Source organism: Bos taurus, chromosome 5 (assembly GCF_002263795.3).
Source record: "Bos taurus isolate L1 Dominette 01449 registration number 42190680 breed Hereford chromosome 5, ARS-UCD2.0, whole genome shotgun sequence".
Classification (NCBI taxonomy): Eukaryota; Metazoa; Chordata; class Mammalia; order Artiodactyla; family Bovidae; genus Bos; species Bos taurus.
In genome coordinates, this window is record NC_037332.1 from 100,274,516 (window position 1) to 100,297,847 (window position 23,332).

Sequence of the window (23,332 nt, forward strand, 5' to 3'; positions counted from 1 at the left end):
AAGATTTTTGAAGAACCTGAAAAAAAATACTCTAGTAACTAGAACATGAGTTATCTCCAGGCAGGAAGAAGTGTAAGAACTAAGAAGAGAAGAGAAGGTTATTTCAAAAGATATGCCAATAACAATGGCCTGAGTGGAGAAAACAGAAATGCTCTCAAGTTTCCAGCAAATTCCCACTGACAAATCACATTCACTTCATCTCAGTAGAAGTGAAAGGTTAGATATTATAGAATATAATATACATTTGCATATTTATTTCTCTTTTTTGCTGGTTGCCCTCATGTCTTCAATGTCAGGAATGAAAGAGTAACTATTATTGCATATCTTGTAGACATGAAAAGGATAATAAAAACATTTAATGAGCCAACAAATTTAGCAATTCCAATGAAATGGCCAAAATCCTTGAAATTGCAATTTAAAATGTCACAGAAAATTGCCTTATATCTTTTAAAAAACTTGAAATTGTCATCAAAAATCTTCCCTTACAAAACAGAACAAACAACAAAAATCTTCAAGTCTGATGATTTTATGTGTCAACTCCTGTAAACAATTAAAAAAATAATTTCAAATATAAAGTCTTTCATAAAAATAGTGAAACACTACCAAATCTGCATTTTCTAAGGCTCCAAAATCACTGCAGGTGGTGACTGCAGTCATATTAAAAGACGCTTGTTCTTTGGAAGAAAAGCTATGACAAAACTAGACAGAATAGTAAAAAGCAGACACACCACTTAGCTGACAAAGGTCTGTATAGTCAAAACTATGGTCTTTCCAGTAGTCATGTACAGATGTGAGAGTAGGACCAGAAAAAAGGCTGAGTGCCTAAGAATTGATGCTTTCTAACTGTGGTGCTGGAGAAGACCCCTGAGAGTCCCTTGGACTGCAGGAGATTAAACGAATCAATCCTAAAGGAAATTAAACCTGGATATTCATTGGAAGGACTGATACTGAAGTTAAAACTCGAAAACTTTGGCCACCTGATGCGAAGAGCTGACTCATTGGAAAAGACTAATGCTGGGAAAGATTGAGGGCAGGAGGATAAGGGGACAACAGAGGATGAGGTGGTTGGATGGCATCATGGACTCAATGGACATGAGTTTGAGCAAATTCCAGGAAATAGTGAAGGACAGGAAAGCCTGGTGGGCTGCAGTCTATGGTGTTGCAAAGAGACAGACACAACTCAGTGACTGAACAAAACAACAATCACTGTTTACATTTTCTAAGTTATCCAGCTCTTCTTACTAACAGTTTTCACATACACATTCTTCTACATGTGTAATCATCTAAGATATATCATATGTAATGATATAATTAACTTATTTCTACCTTCAGTTTCTACCCACTCCCCTCTTCCTCTCTGAGAAATGTCTACTACTGCTGTAGCCAGAAATTATTTATTTTTTCTATAAAAATTTTAAACTAAACCATTCATTTTGCAAATTATCTAGTATGACATTAGCACATATTTCTATTACTGCCTTACATGCTTTTCCAATCTTTATTGTATTTAGATTTGTGGGATTATTTCTCCTATCTATGTTGTTGGGTCTTAGAGAACTGTGATTAGATCACAGATTTCTCTGTGTCCTGTACGACACACCCGTCACAGTGTTTGGAACCTTGCAAACAATAAAAGTATTTTGTTCAAGGACTAATTTATTGATTAACTACAGGTGTATTAGCGTTTAAGATAACTGAAGTGTTTCTTTCTATAGATAGGGGAAAATACAGTGTAATTCTTTTCTCTTAGTAAATTTCCTACTGCCATAGGTTTACACAAAAGATTTAGCTATAAAGCCCAATTTATACAGCACTGCTTCAGCTGAATTTGTTCTATTAGTCCTGGACAATTATATTACCTACAGACATTAATAATCATGGCCCAGATAATCATGATGGTGTGATCACTCACCTAGAGTCAGACATCCTGGAGTGTGAAGTCAAGTGGGCCTTAGGAAGCATCACTATGAACAAAGCCAGTGGAGGTGACTGAATTCCAGTTGAGCTATTTCAAATCCTAAAAGATGATACTGTGAAAGTGCTGCACTCAGTATGCCAGCAAATTTGGAAAACTCAGCAGTGGCCACAAGACTAATAAAGGTCAGTTTTCATTCCAATCCCAAAGAGAGGCAGTGCCAAAGAATGTTCAAACTATTGCACTCATCTCACATGCTAGTAAAGTAATGCTCAAAATTCTCCAAGCCAGGCCTCAGCAATATGTGAACCATGAACTTCCAGATGTTCAAGCTGGTTTTAGAAAAAGCAGAGGAACCAGAGATCAAATTGCCAACATCCACTGGATCATCAAAAAAGCAAGAGAGTTCCAGGAAAACATCTATTTCTGCTTTATTGACTATGCCAAAGCCTTTGACTGTGTGGATGACAATAAACTGTGGAAAATTCTTCAAGAGATGGGAATACCAGACCACCTGACCTGCCTCTTGAGAAACCTGTATGCAGGTCAGAAAGCAACAGTTAGAACTGGACATGGACCCTTTTCCCCTACCCCGTGTTTCCCCGTGTGTCCTGAGCACCACGGCGACACCATGTTGGGCATGATCAAGAACTCGCTGTTCGGGAGCGTAGAGACTTGGCCTTGGCAGGTCCTGAGCAAAGGGAGCAAGGGAGATGTCTTCTATGAGGAGAGGGCCTGTGAAGGCGGGAAGTTTGCCACAGTGGAAGTGACAGATAAGCCTGTGGATGAGGCTCTGAGGGAGGCAATGCCGAAAGTCATGAAGTATGTGGGAGGCTCCAATGATAAGGGACTCGGAATGGGGATGACAGTTCCTATTTCCTTTGCTGTGTTCCCCAGTGATGATGGGGACCTACAGAAGAAATTAAAAGTCTGGTTCTGGATTCCAAACAAGTTTCAAAGCGACCCACCAGCTCCCAGCGATGACAGCATTAAGATCGAAGACAGGGAAGGCATCACTGTCTATTCCACGCAGTTTGGTGGTTATGCTAAGGCAGCTGATTACGCTGCCCAAGCCATCCAGCTGCGGTCCGCCCTGGAGAGCACAGCCAAGTACCAGACTGACTTCTACTTCTGCACTGGGTATGACCCTCCCATGAAGCCCTACGGACATCGCAACGAGGTTTGGCTGGTGAAGAGCAGTGAATGAGTCACTGGCTGTGCCCCAAGCTCCGCGGGGGTCTGCATCTGTGCCCACTTCCCCTGGGAGGAAGCAGTGCCCCCGTGCCGCTCCAGCAGAACCAACTTCCCTTCAGAGCCAGTCACTGCCAATTTCCTGAGATAAGCACGGTCCAGATGCTGAGGCTCTGTTTCTCTTGGTGGGAAATAACGTACCCACGATACACATGCGTCCTTCTAACTGACTTATAGACAATTCAGTGGTAGGCCAGAAAAACCCAGCAGCATTTTTCCAGCTCTCTGGATCCCCTAAAAACAGATATTTACAAATCATGAAAACTGTATTTTTATTAATCCATGGAAGAAGTGTGATTTACGCGTGATCTTTCATATGTAATTCTTAGAAGAGCTTTCTTTAAAAAGAAGCCAAAAATAAAGATCTTTGACTTAAAACAGCTGAAACAAACAAAAAAAAAGAACTGGACATGGAACAACAGACTGGTTCCAAATAGGAAAAGGAGTACATCAAGGCTGTATATTGTCACCTGCATATTTAACTTATATGCAGAGTACATCATGAGAAATGCTGGACTCATTGAAGCACAAGCTGGAATCAAGATTGCTGGGAGAAATATCAATGTCCTCAGATATGCAGGTGACACCACCATTATGGCAGAAAGAGAAGAACTTAAGAGCCTCTTGATGAAAGTGAAAGAGGAGAGTGAAAAAGTTGGTTTAAAGCTCAACAGTCAGAAAACTAAGATCATGGCATCCAGTCCCATCACTTCCTGGGAAATAGATGGGGAAACAGTGGAAACAGTGGCTGACTTTATTTTGGGGGGGGCTCCAAAATCACTGAAGATGGTGACTGCAACCATGAAATTAAAAGACGCTTAATCCTTGGAAGGAAAGTTATGATGAACCTAGACAGCATATTAAAAAGCAGAGACATTACTTTGTCAACAAAGGTCTGTCTAGCCAAGGCTATGGTTTTTCCACTAGTCATGTATGGATGCGAGAGTTGGACTATAAAGAGAGCTGAGCGCTGAAGAATTGATGCTTTTGAACTGTGGTGTTGGAGAAGACTCTTGAGAGTCCCTTGGACTGCAAGGAGATCCAACCAGTCCATCCTAAAGGAGATCAGTCCTGAGTATTCATTGGAAGGACTTATGTTGAAGCTGAAACTCCAATAATTTGACCACCTGATGCAAAGAACTGACTCATTTGAAAAGACCCTGATACTGGGAAAGATTGAGGGCAGGAGGAGAAGGGGAGGACAGAGGATGAGACGGTTGGATGGCATCACCGAATCAATGGATATGAGTTTGGGTAAACTCCGGGAGCAGTGATGGACAGGGAGGGCTGGTGTGCTGTGGTTTGTGGGGTCGCAAAAAGTTGGACATGACTGAGCGACTGAACTGAACTGAACAGACACTAATGTGCCTTTCTTAAGTTGGCCCAGGCACCCTACATATTTGTCTTTTTTTTTTTTTTTTACTTCAGAAGAGCTTTAATCATGAAATATAGTCCAAGAAAAAGAGGTATCACTTGCATCAGTGCAACTCACATTTGCCTTGCCTTTCTCTTTTAACAGTCTTTGCTGTATTTGTCTTAGCAAAGTGACAAATTATTAGCCATTTGGAGTGTATGACATTAAAATTTCCCTGTAAGCAGAATTCACTTTTATTTAACAGGTCCATGGTGCTAATGATCCATCTTCTGGTGATCATTCATATTTTATAAATCACCAACTGAAAGCATTAGTTTTTAAAATAATTCTTGATCTTAAATTCTTGGTTTTAAAATCTACTATAAAGTTTGTATCTATAGTATTTAAATAACTTGCAATCAATTTATTGATTACATAACAAATTTCTAGTTGTCTAACTTAAGGGCGGTAATCTTGCAGGATGGAAATGCAGCAACAATGACAGCCACATAAAAAACACTATGTGAAACAAGAGTTGAAATATGGGTTCAAATGTCATATTGGTTAGTAAAATGCACCTCTAGTGAGCAAACTATTTATTTGAGGTTTAAAAAATCTCTTACATTTGTTTCTGTACAGTGTTCACAGTGCATATATTTAAATTGAGCTTGCTAAATGAATTAATTCTGAAATATTGAATTAAATCAATTAAATGTGTTTAGTTAAGAGTTTTTTTTAATGCTTCTCATATTTCCCTTTCACTGTTTGTGTCTTCTTACAATCATTTATCATAGAAATTCTTCTTAGATATATATATATAAAATATATAATATGTGACATATATTATATGTCATATAATTGAAACATTTCTCTAGCAATAGATATTTTAAGATATTTGAAAGAAAAGATGTTATGTGAAAGGATTAGAGAGATTACACCATTCATAGGAATGGGGAATATAGATATGTTATGAAGAACCATGTGAGATGGAAGGAGAAAATAAAATCATCAGTTAAGTAGCAGCATCAGTAGACAAGAAATAAAAATTATAAGCTTGACAATAAAGGATAATTAGTTTTGAGGTGACTTTTAAAAAGCAGTCAAAGTTCAAATTGAATATAATCAGAAATAATATATCCATGAATTATAGTTGTCAGGTATATTCACTTTCAAAATGACTATATATGTGTGTAATTGTGTGCTTTTGTATAGAAATATACGGTAGGAAAAAGGGAAGATAGTATTTCCACAGCAAGAGATTTTACCTTACATTTCTGTAAATATAACTGAATTATAATACTCTTCTTTTATCATAAACACAGAATTAGCTTGGGTAAACATTACATTAATACTAAATCTTTGTCAGTTTGCTTTTTGCATTTAGGTCTACAATCCATGAAGAAGTTATTTATGTATGGTATCATAGGGATCAAATTATCTTTTTTCATGTGATAGCTAAGCACTTCAGACCACAAAATTAACATAGGTTGCCTACACCTTACAACAAACACTACTTCTGTCTATTAAGGCAACATCAAGCTAGAAAAGAAAAACTAGGACCAGTGTCCAAGCCCAATTATTGGAAACAGGATCACCTAGTCAATACCTTGATATATCATTAAATAGTCTTTATTTGTGAATGGATATCTCCACTTTGTTCCATCAATTCAGTCAGTTTAGTCGCTCAGTCATGTCCAACTCTTTGCAACCCCATGGGCTCTATGCAGCACACCAGGCTTCACTGTCCATCACCAACTCTCGAAGCTTGCTCAAACTCATGTCCATCAAGTCAGTGATGCCCTCCAACCATCTCATCCTCTGTCGTCCCTTTCTCCTGCCTTCAATATTTCAGGGTTATCATAAGGGTTTTTCCCAGTGAGTCAGTTCTTCGTATCAGGTGGCCAAAGTATTGGAGCTTCAACTTCAGCAACAGTGCTTCCAGTGAATATTCAGGACTGATTTCCTCTAGGATGGACTGGTTTGATCTCCTTGCTGTCCAAAGGACTCTCAAGAGTCTTCTCCAACACCACAGTTCAAAAGGATCAATTCTTTAGTGCTCAGCTTTCTTTATGTTCCAACTCTTACATCCATACATGACTACCAGAAAAACCATAATATGACTATATGGACTTGATTGGTAAAGTATTATTTCCATTTTTTAATATGCTGTAAGTGTTGGTCATAGTTTTTCTTCCAGGGAGCAAGTGTCTTTTAATTTCAAGGCTGCAATCACCATCTGCAATGATTGTGGAGCCCAAGAAAATAGTATAGGACATAACTTTATTCTATATATCTGCTTTTCTTTCTGTAGCATGGCATTACACTCTCTAAATTACTATAGGTTTGTAACTATTGATGACTGGTAGAGCAAGTTTTACAATCTTGTCCTTTGTTAGGAGTGCCTGGCTTACTTACAGATGTGTGAAGAATTATGTAAACTTATGTCAGTTTGTCAACTTTATTTAAAAATTTGTTAAGATTTTTGAATGGGATTGCAATGAATTTAAAAATTAATTTGAGGTATTTCCGAAGATGGCGGAGGAGTAGGACAGGGAGAACACTTTCTCCCCCACAAATTCATCAAAAGAACATTTAAAGGCCGAGTAAATTCCACAGAACAACTATTGAATGCCAGCAGAGGACATCAGGCACCCAGAAAAGCAACCCAAGACTTCGAAAGGAGGTAGGAAAAAATATAAAAGACAAAAAAAGAGACAAAAGAGGGAGGGACGGAGTTTCATCCCAGGAAGGGAGTCTTAAAAAGAGAGAAGTTTCCAAACACAAGGAAACCTTCTCACTGCCAAATCTGTGCCGAGCCTTGGAAGCACAGAGGGCAACATAACAGGTAGGAAAAATAAATAAACAATTAAAACCTGCAGATTGCGAGCCTTATGGTAACTCCCCCAGAGGAGAAGCAGCGCAGACGCCTGCACACGCCACTAGCAAGCAGGGGCTGGGCAGGGAGGCGCTGCGTGGGCTGCATCGCTTAGAGTAAGGATCTGGCCTGAATACCCTGAGCCCTATCTGAGCGAAATAATTTGGGCTAGCAAACAAGACTGTGGGATATCTACCACGCGAAAAGCCAGCCCTAACCTAAGACACCGCCAGGCCCATGCACAGAACAAAGGACTGAACAGAGATAGCCAGCTGCAGACCATCCCCCTCTGGTAACAGGCAGCCAGAGCCAGAAGGGGGCAATCGCAGCCCCAGAGAGACATTATCTATAAAACTGTAAGCAGGCTTCTTTGCTAACTAAAACTTCTTGGGGGTCTGGACAGTCAACATCTGCCTGAGAAGGTGTGCCGGTTGTACACCTAGATAACCTAGCGGCAGGGAGGTGATAAGTCGCAGCAATAGCGCTTGCCAAACACCTCATCACCTGAGCTGCTCGGACCTGGGACGGGCACAAAACGCAGGCCCAACCGAGTCTGCGCCTCTGAGGATTACCCGAGTGCCTAAACCCGAGCGGCTTGGACCTGGGAGGTGCAGGCAGCCCAGGGCCGGCCACGGATGGTTCCTGGCAGAGCAACCTAGAGCCTGAGCAGTGTGGGCAGGGAGGCTACACGCGCCGTGAGCTGGGGCAGATCCAGTGTGGCTGAGGCACTGTGAGCACACGCCAGTGTTACTTGTTTGCAGCATCCCTCCCTCCCTCCCCACAGCGCAACTGAACAAGTGAGCCTAAAAAAAAAAAAAAAAAAAAGTGTCCGCCACCGTCCCCTTTGATCAGAGCAGAAACTAGACACTGAAGAGACCAGCAAACAGAAGCTATAACAGAGGGAACCGCCTTGGAAGCTACAGGCAATAGATTAAAACCTTGTGGTTAGTACCGACTACATTAGGAAGGGGCCTATAGATCTTGAGAAATATAAGTCAGACCAAGGAACTAGCCAAAAATGAACTGAACCCACAATACTCACAACAAAACCAGAGAAAGTCCTAGATATATTTTTACTATTTTTACAATCATTCTTTTTTTTCTTTTAATTTTTAAAAAAAATTTTAAGTCCTCTATTATTCCTTTAGTTTTCACTTTTATAACCTATTACTTTGTAAAAAAAAAAAAAAAAACAAAAAAACAAAAAAAACTTATTTTTTTAAAGCAAACTTCATATATACATTTTTTATAAATTTTTTGACCTTTTTTTTTTCTTCTTCTTTTCTTTAACATTGTATTTTTGAAATTCCAAACTCTACTCTAGATTTTTATTTATAGCCTTTTGGTATTTGTTATCAATTTTTTACCTATAGTTGTTTTTTTTTTTTATAATTTCTGTGACTTTTTTTTTCTCTGTTTCTTTCTCTTCTTCTTTTATATAACATTGTATATCTGAAATTCCAAACTCTACTCTAGATTTTTAATTTATGCTTCTTGGTATTTGTTATCAATTTTGTACCTGTATTTTCTTTATAATTTTTGCGACTTTGTTTTTGTTTGTTTGTTTGTTTTTCGCTCTTTATTTTTCGTCTTCCTTTTTTTAACACTGTATTTTTGAAATTCCAAACTACTCTAGGTTTTTAACTTTTGCTTTTTGGTATTAGTTATCAATTTTGTACCTATATTTTCTTTATAATTTTTGCGACCTTGTTTGTTTTTGTTTATTCATTTTTTCTCTCTTTCTTTTCCTTCTTCTTTTCTTTAACATCATATTTTTGAAACTCCAAACTCTACTCTAGATTTTTAATTTTTGCTTTTATGTATTTGTTACCAATTTTGTACCTTTAAGAACCCAGTCTTCAGTACTCATTTTTCACTAGGGAGCGAGATCACTGGTTTGACTGCTCTCTCTCCCTTTGGACTCTCCTTTTTCTCCACCAGGTCGCCTGTGTCTTCTCCCTAACCCCTCTCTACTCTACCCAACTCTATGAATCTCTGTGTGTTCCAGATGGTGGAGAACACTTAAGGAACTGATTACTGGCTGGATCTATCTCCCTCCTTTTCATTCCCCCCTTTTATCCTCCTGGCCACCTCTGTCTCTTTCCTCCTTCTCTTCTCTGTGTAACTCTGTGAACATCTCTGAGTGGTCCAGTTGTGAAGTGCACATAAGGAAGTGATTACTGGCTAGCCCACTCTCTCCTCTATTGATTCCATCTCATCTCATTCGGGTCACCCCTAAGTCCCTCCTCCCTCTTCTCTTCTCCATGTAATGCTGTGAACCTCTCTGGGTGACCCTCATGGTAGAGAAACTTTTCATCTGTAATGTAGATGTTTTATCAATGGTGCTGTATAGAAGGAGAAGTTTTGAAACTACTGTAAAAATAAGACTGATAACTGGAAGCAGGAGGCTTAAGTCCAAACCCTGACTCCAGGGAACTCCTGACTCCAAGGAACATTAATTGACAGGAGCTCATCAAATGCCTCCATACCTACACTGAAACGAAGCACCACACAAGGGCCAACAAGTTCCAGGGCAAGACATACCAAGCAAATTCTCCAGCAACAAAGGAACACAGCCCTGAGCTCCAAGATACAGGCTGCCCAAAGTCACCCCAAAACCATAGACATCTCATAACTCATTACTGGACACTTCATTTCACTCCAGAGAGAAGAAATACAGCTCCACCCACCAGAACAGAGACACAAGCTTCCCTAACCAGGAAACCTTGACAAGCCACCTGTACAAACCCACACACAGCGAGGAAATGCCACAATAAAGAGAACTCCACAAACTGCCAGAATACAGAAAGGACACCCCAAACTCAGCAATTTAAACAAGATGAAGAGACAGAGGAATACCCAGCAGATAAAGGAACAGGATAAATGCCCACCAAACCAAACAAAAAAGGAAGAGATAGGGAATCTACCTGATAAAGAATTCCAAATAATGATAGTGAAATTGATCCAAAATTTTGAAATCAAAATGAAATCACAGATAAATAGCCTGGAGACAAGGATTGAGAAGATGCAAGAAAGGTTTAACAAGGATCTAGAAGAAATAAAAAAGAGTCAATATATAATGAATAATGCAATAAATGAAATTAAAAACACTCTGGAGGCAACAAATAGTAGAATAACAGAGGCAGAAGATAGGATTAGTGAATTAGAATATAGAATGGTAAAAATAAATGAATCAGAGAGGATAAAAGAAAAACGAATTAAAAGAAATGAGGACAATCTCAGAGACCTCCAGGACAATATTAAACGCTACAACATTCGAATCATAGGGGTCCCAGAAGAAGAAGAAAAAAGAAACACCATGAGAAAATACTTGAGGAGATAATAGTTGAAAACTTCCCTAAAATGGGGAAGGAAATAATCACCCAAGTCCAAGAAACCCAGAGAGTCCCAAACAGGATAAACCCAAGGCGAAACACCCCAAGACACATATTAATCAAATTAACAAAGATCAAACACAAAGAACAAATATTAAAAGCAGCAACGGAAAAACAACAAATAACACACAAGGGAATTCCCATAAGGATAACAGCTGATCTTTCAATAGAAACTCTTCAAGCCAGAAGGGAATGGCAAGACATACTTAAAAAGATGAAAGAAAATAACCTACAGCTCAGATTATTGTACCCAGCAAGGATCTCATTCAAATATGAAGGAGAAATCAAAAGCTTTTCAGACAAGCAAAAACTGACAGAATTCTGCACCACAAAATCAGCTCTCCAACAAATACTACAGGATATTCTCTAGACAGGAAACACAAAAACGGTATATAAATTCAAACCCAAAACAATAAAGTAAATGGCAACGGGATCATACTTATCAGTAATTACCTTAAACATAAATGGGTTGAATGCCCCAACCAAAAGACAAAGACTGGCTGAATGGATACAGAAACAAGACCCCTACATATGTTATCTACAAGAGACCCACTTCAAAGGAGGGGACACATACAGACTGAAAGTGAAAGGCTGGAAAAAAATTTTCCATGCAAATAGGGACCAAAAGAAAGCAGGAGTAGCAATACTCATATCAGATAAAATAGACTTTAAAACAAAGGTTGTGAAAAGAGACAAAGATGGTCACTACATAATGATCAAAGGGTCAATCCAAGAAGAAGATATAACAATTATAAATATATGTGCACCCAACACGGGAGCACTGCAATATGTAAGACAAATGCTAACAAGTATGAAAGGAGAAATTAACAATAACACAGTAATAGTGGGAGACTTTAATACCCCACTCACACCTATGGATAGATCAAATAAACAGAAAATTAACAAGGAAACACAAACTTTAAATGATACAATAGACCAGTTAGACCTAATTGGTATCTATAGGACATTTCATCCCAAAACAATGAATTTCACCTTTTTCTCAAGCGCACATGGAACCTTTTCCAGGATAGATCACATCCTGGGCCATAAATCTAGCCTTGGTAAATTCAAAAAAATAGAAATCATTCCAAGCATCTTTTCTGACCACAATGCAGTAAGATTAGATCTCAATTACAGGAGAAAAACTATTAAAAATTCCAACATATGGGGGCTGAACAACACGCTGCTGAATAACCAACAAATCACAGATGAAATCAAAAAAGAAATCAAAATTTGCATAGAAACGAATGAAAATTAAAGCACAAAAACCCAAAACCTGTGGGACACTGTAAAAGCAGCCCTAAGGGGAAAGTTCATAGCAATACAGGCATACCTCAAGAAACAAGAAAAAAGTCAAATAAATAACCTAACTCTACACATAAAGCAACTAGAAAAGGAAGAAATGAAGAACCCCAGGGTTAATAGAAGGAAAGAAATCTTAAAAATTAGGGCAGAAATAAATGCAAAAGAAACAAAAGAGACCATAGCAAAAATCAACAAAGCCAAAAGCTGGTTCTTTGAAAGGATAAATAAAATTGAAAAACCATTAGCCAGACTCATCAAGAAACAAAGGGAGAAAAATCAAATCAATAAAACTAGAAATGAAAATGGAGAGATCACAACAGACAACACACAAATACAAAGGATCATAAGAGACTACTATCAACAATTATATGCCAATAAAATGGGCAACGTGGAAGAAATGGACAAATTCTTAGAAAAGTACAACTTTCCAAAACTGGACCAGGAAGAAATAGAAAATCTTAACAGACCCATCACAAGCATGGAAATTGAAACTGTAATCAAAAATCTTCCAGCAAACAAAAGCCCAGGTCCAGACGGCTTCACAGCTGAATTCTACCAAAAATTTAGAGAAGAGCTAACACCTATCCTACTCAAACTCTTCCGGAAAATTGCAGAGGAAAGTAAACTTCCAAACTCATTCTATGAGGCCACCATCACCCTAATACCAAAACCTGACAAAGATCCCACAAAAAAAGAAAACTACAGGCCAATATCACTGATGAACATAGATGCAAAAATCCTTAACAAAATTCTAGCAATCAGAATCCAACAACACATTAAAAAGATCATACACCATGACCAAGTGGGCTTTATCCCAGGGATGCAAGGATTCTTCAATATCCGCAAATCAATCAATGTAATACACCACATTAACAAATTGAAAAATAAAAACCATATGATTATCTCAATAGATGCAGAGAAAGCCTTTGACAAAATTCAACATCCATTTATGATAACAACTCTCCAGAAAGCAGGAATAGAAGGAACATACCTCAACATAATAAAAGCTATATATGACAAACCCACAGCAAACATTATCCTCAATGGTGAAAAAATTGAAAGCATTTCCTCTAAAGTCAGGAACAAGACAAGGGTGGCCACTTTCACCATTACTATTCAATATAGTTTTGGAAGTTTTGGCCACAGCAATCAGAGCAGAAAAAGAAATAAAAGGAATCCAAATTGGAAAAGAAGAAGTAAAACTCTCACTGTTTGCAGATGACATGATCCTCTATATAGAAAACCCTAAAGACTCCACCAGAAAATTACTAGAACTAATCAATGATTATAGTAAAGTTGCAGGATATAAAATCAACACAGAGAAATCCCTTGCATTCCTATACACTAATAATGAGAAAACAGAAAGAGAAATTAAGGAAACAATTCCATTCACCATTGCAACGGAAAGAATAAAATACTTAGGAATATATCTACCTAAAGAAACTAAAGACCTATATATAGAAAACTATAAAACACTGGTGAAAGAAATCAAAGAGGACACTAATAGATGGAGAAATATACCATGTTCATGGATCAGAAGAATCAATATAGTGAAAATGAGTATACTACCCAAAGCAATTTATAGATTCAATGCAATCCCTATCAAGCTACCAACGGTATTCTTCACAGAACTAGAACAAATAATTTCACAATTTGTATGGAAATACAAAAAACCTCAAATAGCCAAAGCGATCTTGAGAAAGAAGAATGGAACTGGAGGAATCAACCTACCTGACTTTAGGCTCTACTACAAAGCCACAGTTATCAAGACAGTATGGTACTGGCACAAAGACAGAAATATAGATCAATGGAACAAAATAGAAAGCCCAGAGATAAATCCACCCACGTATGGACACCTTATCTTTGACAAAGGAGGCAAGAATATACAATGGATTAAAGACAATCTCTTTAACAAGTGGTGCTGGGAAAACTGGTCAACCACTTGTAAAAGAATGAAACTAGAACACTTTCTAACACCATGCACAAAAATAAACTCAAAATGGATTAAAGATCTAAACGTAAGACCAGAAACTATAAAACTCCTAGAGGAGAACATAGGCAAAACACTCTCTGACATACATCACAGCAGGATCCTCTATGACCCACCTCCCAGAATATTGGAAATAAAAGCAAAAATATACAAATGGGACCTAATTAAACTTAAAAGCTTCTGCACAACAAAGGAAACTATTAGCAAGGTGAAAAGGCAGCCTTCAGAATGGGAGAAAATAGTAGCAAATGAAACAACTGACAAACAACTAATCTCAAAAATATACAAGCAACTCCTATAGCTCAACTCCAGAAAAATAAATGACCCAATCAAAAAATGGGCCAAAGAACTAAATAGACATTTCTCCAAAGAAGACATACAGATGGCTAACAAACACATGAAAAGATGCTCAACATCACTCATTATCAGAGAAATGCAAATCAAAACCACTATGAGGTACCATTTCACGCCAGTCAGAATGGCTGCGATCCAAAAGTCTACAAGCAATAAATGCTGGAGAGGGTGTGGAGAAAAGGGAACCCTCTTACACTGTTGGTGGGAATGCAAACTAGTACAGCCACTATGGAGAACACTGTGGAGATTCCTTAAAAAAACTGGAAATAGAACTGCCTTATGACCCAGCAATCCCATTGCTGGGCATACACACTGAGGAAACCAGAAGGGAAAGAGACACGTGTACCCCAATGTTCATCGCAGCACTGTTTATAATAGCCAGGACATGAAAGCAACCTAGATGTCCATCAGCAGATGAATGGATAAGGAAACTATGGACCATATACACAATGGAGTATTACTCAGCCATTAGAAAGAATAAATTTGAATCAGTTCTCATGAGGTGGATGAAACTGGAGCCTATTATACAGAGTGAAGTAAGCCAGAAAGAAAAACACCAATACAGTATACTAACGCATATATATGGAATTTAGAAAGATGGTAACAATAATCCTGTGTATGAGACAGCAAAAGAGACACTGATGTATAGAACAGTCTTATGGACTCTGTGGGAGAGGGAGAGGGTGGGGAGATTTGGGACAATGGCATTGAAACATGTAAAATATCATGTATGAAATGAGTCGCCAGTCCAGGTTCGATGCACGATACTGGATGCTTGGGGCTGGTGCACTGGGACGACCCAGAGGGATGGTATGGGGAGGGAGGAGGGAGGAGGGTTCAGGATGGGGAACACATGTATACCTGTGGCGGATTCATTTCGATATTTGGCAAAACTAATACAATATTGTAAAGTTTAAAAATAAAATAAAATTTAAAAAAAATTAATTTGAGGCTTTCCTAGCAGTTCACTGGTTTAAGACTCCACTTCCACTGCAGCAGGCATGTGTTCAACCACCAGTTGGGAACCAAGATCCAGCATACTATGCACCATGGCCAAAAAGTTTTTTTAATTAATAAAGAAGTAAATTCAAGAAGAATGCCACACTTACAATATAAGCTCTCTAATCCTTAAACAGGATATGTCTATTATTTGTATCAATATTTCATAGTTTTGTTAAATGTCTTTTGCTAGACCTATTCCGTAATATTTGATTTTTGATACTGTTGAAATTATCTTTTTAAAAATATTATTTTATATTCTTTATTGGTTTCTATAAATTCAATTATATACATATAGTCTTCTACTTTCAAGAAAATTAGCTAAACTGTATTAAATATTCTAATAGATTATTTAACAGTTTGTAGATTCCTTGGCATTTCTTATGCACTCAATAATATCAACTATGAAAACTAAAATTTATGAATCTATTTCTAGGACTATATGAAGTATTTTCCCTATTCTCCCCACTTAAGTGCAACAAAATCCTTGAATATTACATATAAAAGTTCCACAAGAAAAATGAAAGATGGTGAGGATAAGACTGATTGGAAAACTCAGGACCAGAAAAATGGTACTGAGAGAGTCATTTCCTAGGCAGGTTGATAAGAAGTCTAGGGGTCCCCAAGGAGAGAGCGGTCTGGAGTTTTCAAGGAGGAAGAAAGGACAAACTTTTTTTTCCTTCTCTACATTCCTTAGAATTATATAACAATAATGTGTCCTGCCTGAGGACAGTCTCTGGATTAAACCTTCTGGCCAATTCTGTTATCTTAAAATGTAAATTATGGGAGTAGGTCTGGTGAGGTCTTTACAACCTCCAGACATTCTTTGGATTCATTGGAGAGTATATAACTTCATTGCTAACATTAGCAAGGGGGTACTCTTTCTGCCCCCTTCTGATGGCTATGTCAGAAGCTTTCTCTATCTCCTTTATACTTTAATAAAACTTTATTACACAAAGGCTCTGAGCAATCAAGCCTCGTATCTGGCCCTGGATTGAATTCTTCTCCTCTGGGGGCCAAGAATCCTGGTGTCTTCACGTGATTCAACAACAACCTTTCAGTACAGTGGTGGGTGTTCTCTTTTTGTCTCACTTGTCCCAGAGACACAGGGCTGAAGAATCCAGCAAGCCAAAAATGCTAACCAGTGCAAACAGGAAAATGTCCATACCACAAAACCCTGTTTTCCAGCAAAAATCCAAGAAAAGGCAAACTAGCAAAACAGCAAACTTTTAGTGAATAGCTACTCTACTCCAGTCAAGCACTGTGAAAAAAATTATGGTCCTACTGTCATCCACACTAGCACACTCCAAGGTTCAAACTTGAATTTCCACACTTTCCAGCCTATAAAAAACCTTCCAACTGCACCCTCTCCTGATGAGGTGGCATTAGAGAAAGCCATCCAGGGATCCAGGATCATGTTTTTGTATTTATTTTGTATTGGAATATACTTGCTTTACAAAGGTGTATTAGTTTCTGCTGTTGTTGTTCCATCAGTCACTCAACCATGTCCAACTCTTTGCAATCCCATGGACTGCAGCATGCCAGGCTTCCCTGTTCTTCACTGTCTCCCAGAATTTGTCAAACTCACGTCTATTGAGTCCATGATACCACGACAGAGTGACTAACACACACACATACACACACACACACACACACACACACATCTCTTCTTTAATGTTTGGTAGGTGGGAACATAAAACTGTATTTCCTTAGTCATGTCTGATTCCCTGCAACCTGTAGACTGTAGCCCACTAAGTTCCTCTATCTATGGAATTTTCCAGGCAAGAATACTGGCATGGGTTGCCATTTCCTTCTCCAGTGGATCTTTCTGCCCCTGGGATCAAACCTGCATCTCTTATGTCTCCTAAATTGGCAGGTTGGTTCTTTACCACTAGAGTCACCTGAGATGCCCCAAACTATCTGAGTATGGTGTGTTTTACTTATGTTTTTGTGTTTTATTTATTTCCCAAAGAAGATGTATTCAATTATGGATTCAATCTATTTAAAATTTATAAAACCATTAAGATTTTTAAAAATTCTTGTTTTAATTGTAGAAGAGGTTTATCTAGGATATGCCCATTTTGCTTAAATTGTCAAGTGTGTTAGCTTAAAACTATACATAATACACTTATGACATTTCATGCCTGCTTTGACCTTCCCTTTTTCATGGGTTTCATCTTCCTTCCCTAACATCTTGCCTCAGTAAAGGCCAGAAAAATCTATCAAGAAATAGTTTAATACATTTGAACTTCAAATTTATTGAGCAAAAGAGTGGTCATAATTCCTGAGTGTCTTCTACCTGCCGACAAATGTTCGTACAGTCAAAGTTGTGGTTTTCCCAATAGTCATGTATGGATGTAAGAGTTGGACCATAAAGAAGGCTGAGTGCTGAAGAATTGATGCTTTAAACTGTGGTGTTGGAGAAGTTTCTTAGGCCCTTGGATTGCAAGGAGATCAAACCAGTCAATTCTAAAGGAAATCAACCCTAATATTTATTGGAAGGACTGATGCTGAAGCTCTAATATTTTGGCCACCTGATGTGAAGAACCAGCTCATTAGAAAAGACACTGATTCTGGGAAAGATTTTGAGAAGGGGGCAACAGAGCATAAGATGGTTAACTGGCATCACCATCTCAGTGGACATGATTTTGAGCAACTCTGGGAGATGAAGGACAGGGAAGTCTGGCATGCTGCAGTCCATGGGGTCACAAAGAGTTAGACACGACTGAGCAACTGAACGATGATGTCTTCTGCCTGGAGGTTTTTCTCTCACTATGTTAGTAGATATAAATATATCCAAAGGAGGTGAGAGAAGCAGTTCTGTTGAAATTCATCATGCATCTATCAAGATTCACATACAAATAGAATTATTTGTTTCATCATTTAGTGACACAGGCCCTTATCTACCTAAAATTTCTACATGTTATATTTGCTATTTCTATACTACTATCTTTGAGAATATTCTCCCAAAATATTTTCTACATGTAAGTAGACTGGAATTAATTTACATAAAGATATATCTTATCCTTGGTATAGTTCTTTTATGTCCTTTACTTTCAAAAATAGATTTTTCAGAGTCCAGGTTTACATAATAATGAACATTGTATTTCACCTTTACTATGTCAAGTTAGGAAGAAGAAACATACCAGCTCATACTTTCCAAACCAACTCATTTCTGTGTTTGAGAAGATATTTCACCAAAGAGGAAAATTAGAAAGTTCAAAGAGTCAATTCAAAGAGAAGAGAAGGTAAGAAAGTGGTTAGCAGTGGAAATTCCCCACTTATTTACTTAAGGCTACCTCTTCTGAGCTTTTATGGTAACCAATATGAGATCACTCACACACCTGTGATTTCAAAATAAATTTGACCAATTTGCATAATTTGTTTTAATTCAAACAAAAAATGGAAGCCGTGATTCTCAAGAAGATTAAAAGTTGTTTAGAAACCTAACTCACCCATTGAAAGAAAAAGGAAACTTAAAAAAAAAAAAAAAAAAGATGAACAGGTTGTCTCCGGAAATTGTATCAGGTCTGAAGTTTGCGGTTTCTGTAAACGTAGGCCACCAAAAAGGATTCTGCTGAACTGCTGCCCAATAAGGACTGTATATCCTGTCTTCTCTGTACCACTTTGCATGCAGCTCACATTACTTCATTTCCTTTCTGGAACCTTCCCCCGGATTCTTCATATAAGGTCAAACGTGAAGGAGAACTGTTTTGAGTTGTAGTGGCTTCTTCCAAATTTGTCCAGGCACTAATTTCTCTATCTAAGTCTCAGTTTTCTCAATTGAACTGTGAAATCTTAATGATAATCTTTGCCCTGTGATAGCCCTCAAAGTTTTGATATGTTCTTTATGAAATGAAATTTCAGAAAGATCTCTAAAAAAGTGAAAGTTATATATTATGACCATGTATGTTTTGTAAGGAAAGAGTGTATTTGCACAAGTTTGGTTTCTTTAGGGTTTTTATGTGTTTCTTTGCTTCAGAGAACTGAATCCATCAGGGGTGACCACACAGGAAGCTGGCTTCCATATTTAGATGAATAAAGAGCAACCGAAATACCCTCTGACCCCAAAGTCTCTCTTACATCGCCCTGACCCTGTACACTTTGCTTTGTCCTATTTAGTGCCATTTCATAGGTGAGCTATCTTTCTTTGATTTAACAAACACTGATTAGTAATATAAACATAGAATTCACATGGGAAGACACTCTTGCAAGAGAAACTATAGGCTTTTAATAATTACATCATGACAACAGGTATCAACCAGAATTGTGCTTGCTAACTCCTATTCATTGTTCACACCTCTGCATGGATTTAAGTTGACTGCTTTCTCAAATATAAGGCAGATTTCTTACACCTAAAAAAAAAACGACTGCAGAAGGGGAGGGAGGAGTAATGCGGATTCATTTCGATATTTGGCAAAACTAATACAATATTGTAAAGTTTAAAAATAAAATAAAATTTAAAAAATTAATTTTGCAATGAAATTCAAGTTATTGCAGAAGACTTGAATTATATCAGGTATGAGGTATTCAATTAAGTATTGAATTGAATAGTATGAGGGCCAGTGGATACACCTAAGAAGCCCATCAATAGTATATGTTCTTGGTAATTTGATTAGGTTTTATGTTTTCAGCGTCTGATTACTCCCACCTTGCAAAGTGTTAATTTCAACAAAATACTGCTTTCATAAAAAACAAATAGAGAAAAATGATTTCATAACAAAAATAACAGATTTTGATCAATGTTATAACATTTAAAGACATTTATTTTCATAAAATCAGATCACCAGACATCAGTTTTCTGTGTACAATGGCACATGTAACATATAATACACATATTATACATATATATATAGGGAAGATCTATTACATGTATTACATAGTAGTGTATATAACATGTAGTACATATAGTATACATATGTTATTACATACACTATACATAAATATACAATACGTATAAAGTATTTATGCATGTGCATATATATATAACCATGTTTATATAAGTATATATGTATAGTATCCATTCACCTGATTATGACTGAAGAAATAAGAAAACTTGAACACAAATAAGTGTTTTGGTGTCACAAAAGCTGTTAGAGTTATAAGAGACTACAACTTCTTCACCTGTAGTCTAGACAGACAAGAGTCACATTAAGTCATATCAGCAACTATACTGTGACTGCTCAGTTATTATCTGTTAACATCTTCCATCAAAGGAGGAATTTTTCTTTCCCATGATCTTAATCAAACTGTTATTTCTTCACTTATTACTAAAGGCCTAATCTATGCAAACACAGTGGTAGAAAACTAATTTTCTCATTTATGATGTTTTCTTTATAAAAGCCTTATAAGTTGGATATTAATATTTTCATTGTACACTTAACAAAGCCAAAGTCCAGTAGAGTTGTATATCTGCAAATCTGCATAGGTAACAAGTGCTTGAGTTGATATTCACATATATTATTTGATGTATCCATCCAGCAAGTATTCGTTGAACTCCTATGTTCTAAGCTCTATTCTAGGTACAAGAGATGCATTGTTGTAAAATACAACCATGTCCCTGCTCTTAAAGACCTTACTTCCCAGTGAGGGAAGTAAATAAAACAATTGATAGTTTAGAAAATATGCATTTATGTAAAAATTAAAAACAAAATCTCAGATGATGACATGTTCTATAAACTAAAAGAGTGAGATAATAGTGACTCAGTTAAGTTAGTCCCTCAGTTTTTCCAACTCTTTGCAACTCCATGGAGCACAGTATGCCAGGCCTCCCTGTCCATCACCAACTCCTGGAGTATAGTCAAACTCATGTCCATTGAATCGGGATGTGATCCAGCCATTTCATCCTCTGTTGTCCCCTTCTACTCCCACCTTTGATCTTTCCCAGCATCCTGGTCTTTTCAAATGAGTCAGTTCTTCACATCAGGTGGCCAAAGTATTGGAGCTTCAGCTTAAGCATCAATCCTTCCAATGAATATTCAGGACCAATTTCCTTTAGGATGGACTAGTTGGATCTCCTTGCTGTCCAAGGGACTCTCAAGAGTCTTCTCCAACACCACAGTTCAAAAGCATCAATTATTAGGTGCTCAGCTTTCTTTATAGTCCAACTCTCACATCCACACATGACTAGTGGAAAAACCATAGTTTTGACTAGACGGACCTTTGTTGGCAAAGTAATGTCTCTGCTTTTTAAATGCTGTCTAGGTTGGTCATAACTTTCCTTCCAAGGAGTAAGCATCTTTTAATTTCATGGCTGCAGTCACCATCTGCAGTGATTTTGGAGCCCAAAAAGTAAAGTCTGTCACTGTTTCTACTGTTTCCCCATTTATTTGCCATGAAGTGATGGGGCTGGATGCCATGGTCTTAGTTTTCTGAATGTTGGGTTTTAAGCCAACTTTTTCACCCTCCTCTTTCACTTTCATCAAGATGCTCTTTAGTTCTTCTTCACTTTCTGCCATAATGGTGGTGTTAAATGATAATTACTAGCCTGCAGTGGTGGAGAAGGCAATGGCAACCCACTCCAGTACTCTTGCCTGGAAAATCCTATGCACGGAGGAGCCTGGTAGGCTGCAGTCCATGCGGTCGCGAAGAGTTGGACACTTACTGAGTGGCTTCACTTTCACTTTTCACTTTCATGCATTGGAGAAGAAAATGGCAACCCACTCCATTGTTCTTGCCTGGAGAATCCCAGGGACGGGGGAGCCTGGTGGGCTGCTATCTATGGGGTCGCACAGAGTCGGACATGACTGAAGAGACTTAGCAGCAGCAGCAGCAGTCTACAGTGGTGGTGTACTTGCTAAGTTGTGTCCGACTCTTACAACTCCATGGACTGTAGCATGCCAGGCTCCTCTGTCCATGGGATTCTCCAGGCAAGAATACTGGACTGGGTTGCCATTTCCTCTTCCAGGGGATCTTCCCAAACCATGAATTGAACCTGGGTCTCCTGCATTGCAGACAGGTTCTTTACCAACTGAGCTACAGGAGAAGCCCAAGCCTACAGTAGATGTTAATTTCCTACCCACTTGACCATAACATTTTCACAAAGGCCTTATTCTGAAAACAGAATATCTTTATTCAAGTCACATTAATGACAAAATTTGAGTACTAAAATTATTAATTAGAGCAGTATTTTGATCCTCTCCTTAAATCACTGGATATAGACATTCTGTATTTATTTTTGCATTGAGCTTATTAATTTACCTGTATGACATTGATACTATGGTAATATATTTTTATAGTAATTATACTCTAATCTAGCAAATGGAAGAAAAATAGAATAAAAAGATATTACTGAGGGGAAATAAGGCAGTCCAAATGACAGTAATATATAACCTGAAAATTGAGATAAATGAAATAGATCATTTAAGATAAACAATTTTAGAACATAGAAAGGAAGTTCCAGCCACAAGGTTTCTATTTCCTGCATTAAAGCAACTACTTACTAGATAATAACTTAAGAAATTAGTTCCCAGGGAAGAAGTGAATGGCACATTTCTAAAAGCCAGTTTATAGCTCGCTAAGTAAAACACTTCCAGACTGGAGAAAGATCCATGAGGATAGATTTTTTAACCAACAATAAATCTTCTAACCCCAAATGGTGTTGGGTTCATAGCAGATGTTCAATGCATATTAGTTGTTAAACGTATGATTTAATGAATGAATGAGATTCCAGGGAAATATGACTCTTCAAATTATTTCCATCTCAAATATAGGAATCTCTAACTTTTAATTCTTTACTTGGATATTCTATTTCCTAAACTATTTGTTTTCTACAAATTTAAAAAGGATATCTCAGATTCTGGGAAATTCCCGCTTGCCTCTTCATATTGCACCTACAGTTGTGAGAAAGCACATTTCAGATGGCAGGGGAAACCCATAGCTCACCACAACAACA

General features: G+C 37.7%; 1 protein-coding gene across 1 annotated transcript; it reads left to right on the top strand.

Moving 5' to 3' along the window:
* Nucleotides 1–2,529: 2,529 nt before the first annotated feature.
* LOC101905801 (heme-binding protein 1-like) lies at nucleotides 2,530–3,544 on the top strand. Its single transcript, XM_059887294.1, has one exon. The coding sequence runs from the start codon at nucleotides 2,547–2,549 to the stop codon at nucleotides 3,120–3,122; it is 576 nt and encodes a 191-aa protein (XP_059743277.1). The 5' UTR covers nucleotides 2,530–2,546; the 3' UTR covers nucleotides 3,123–3,544.
* Nucleotides 3,545–23,332: the final 19,788 nt, after the last annotated feature.

Coding starts and splice junctions, on each gene's coding strand:
- LOC101905801 (XM_059887294.1), top strand. CDS start 2,547: ATGTTGGGCATGATCAAGAACTCGCTGTTCGGGAGCGTAGAGACTTGG.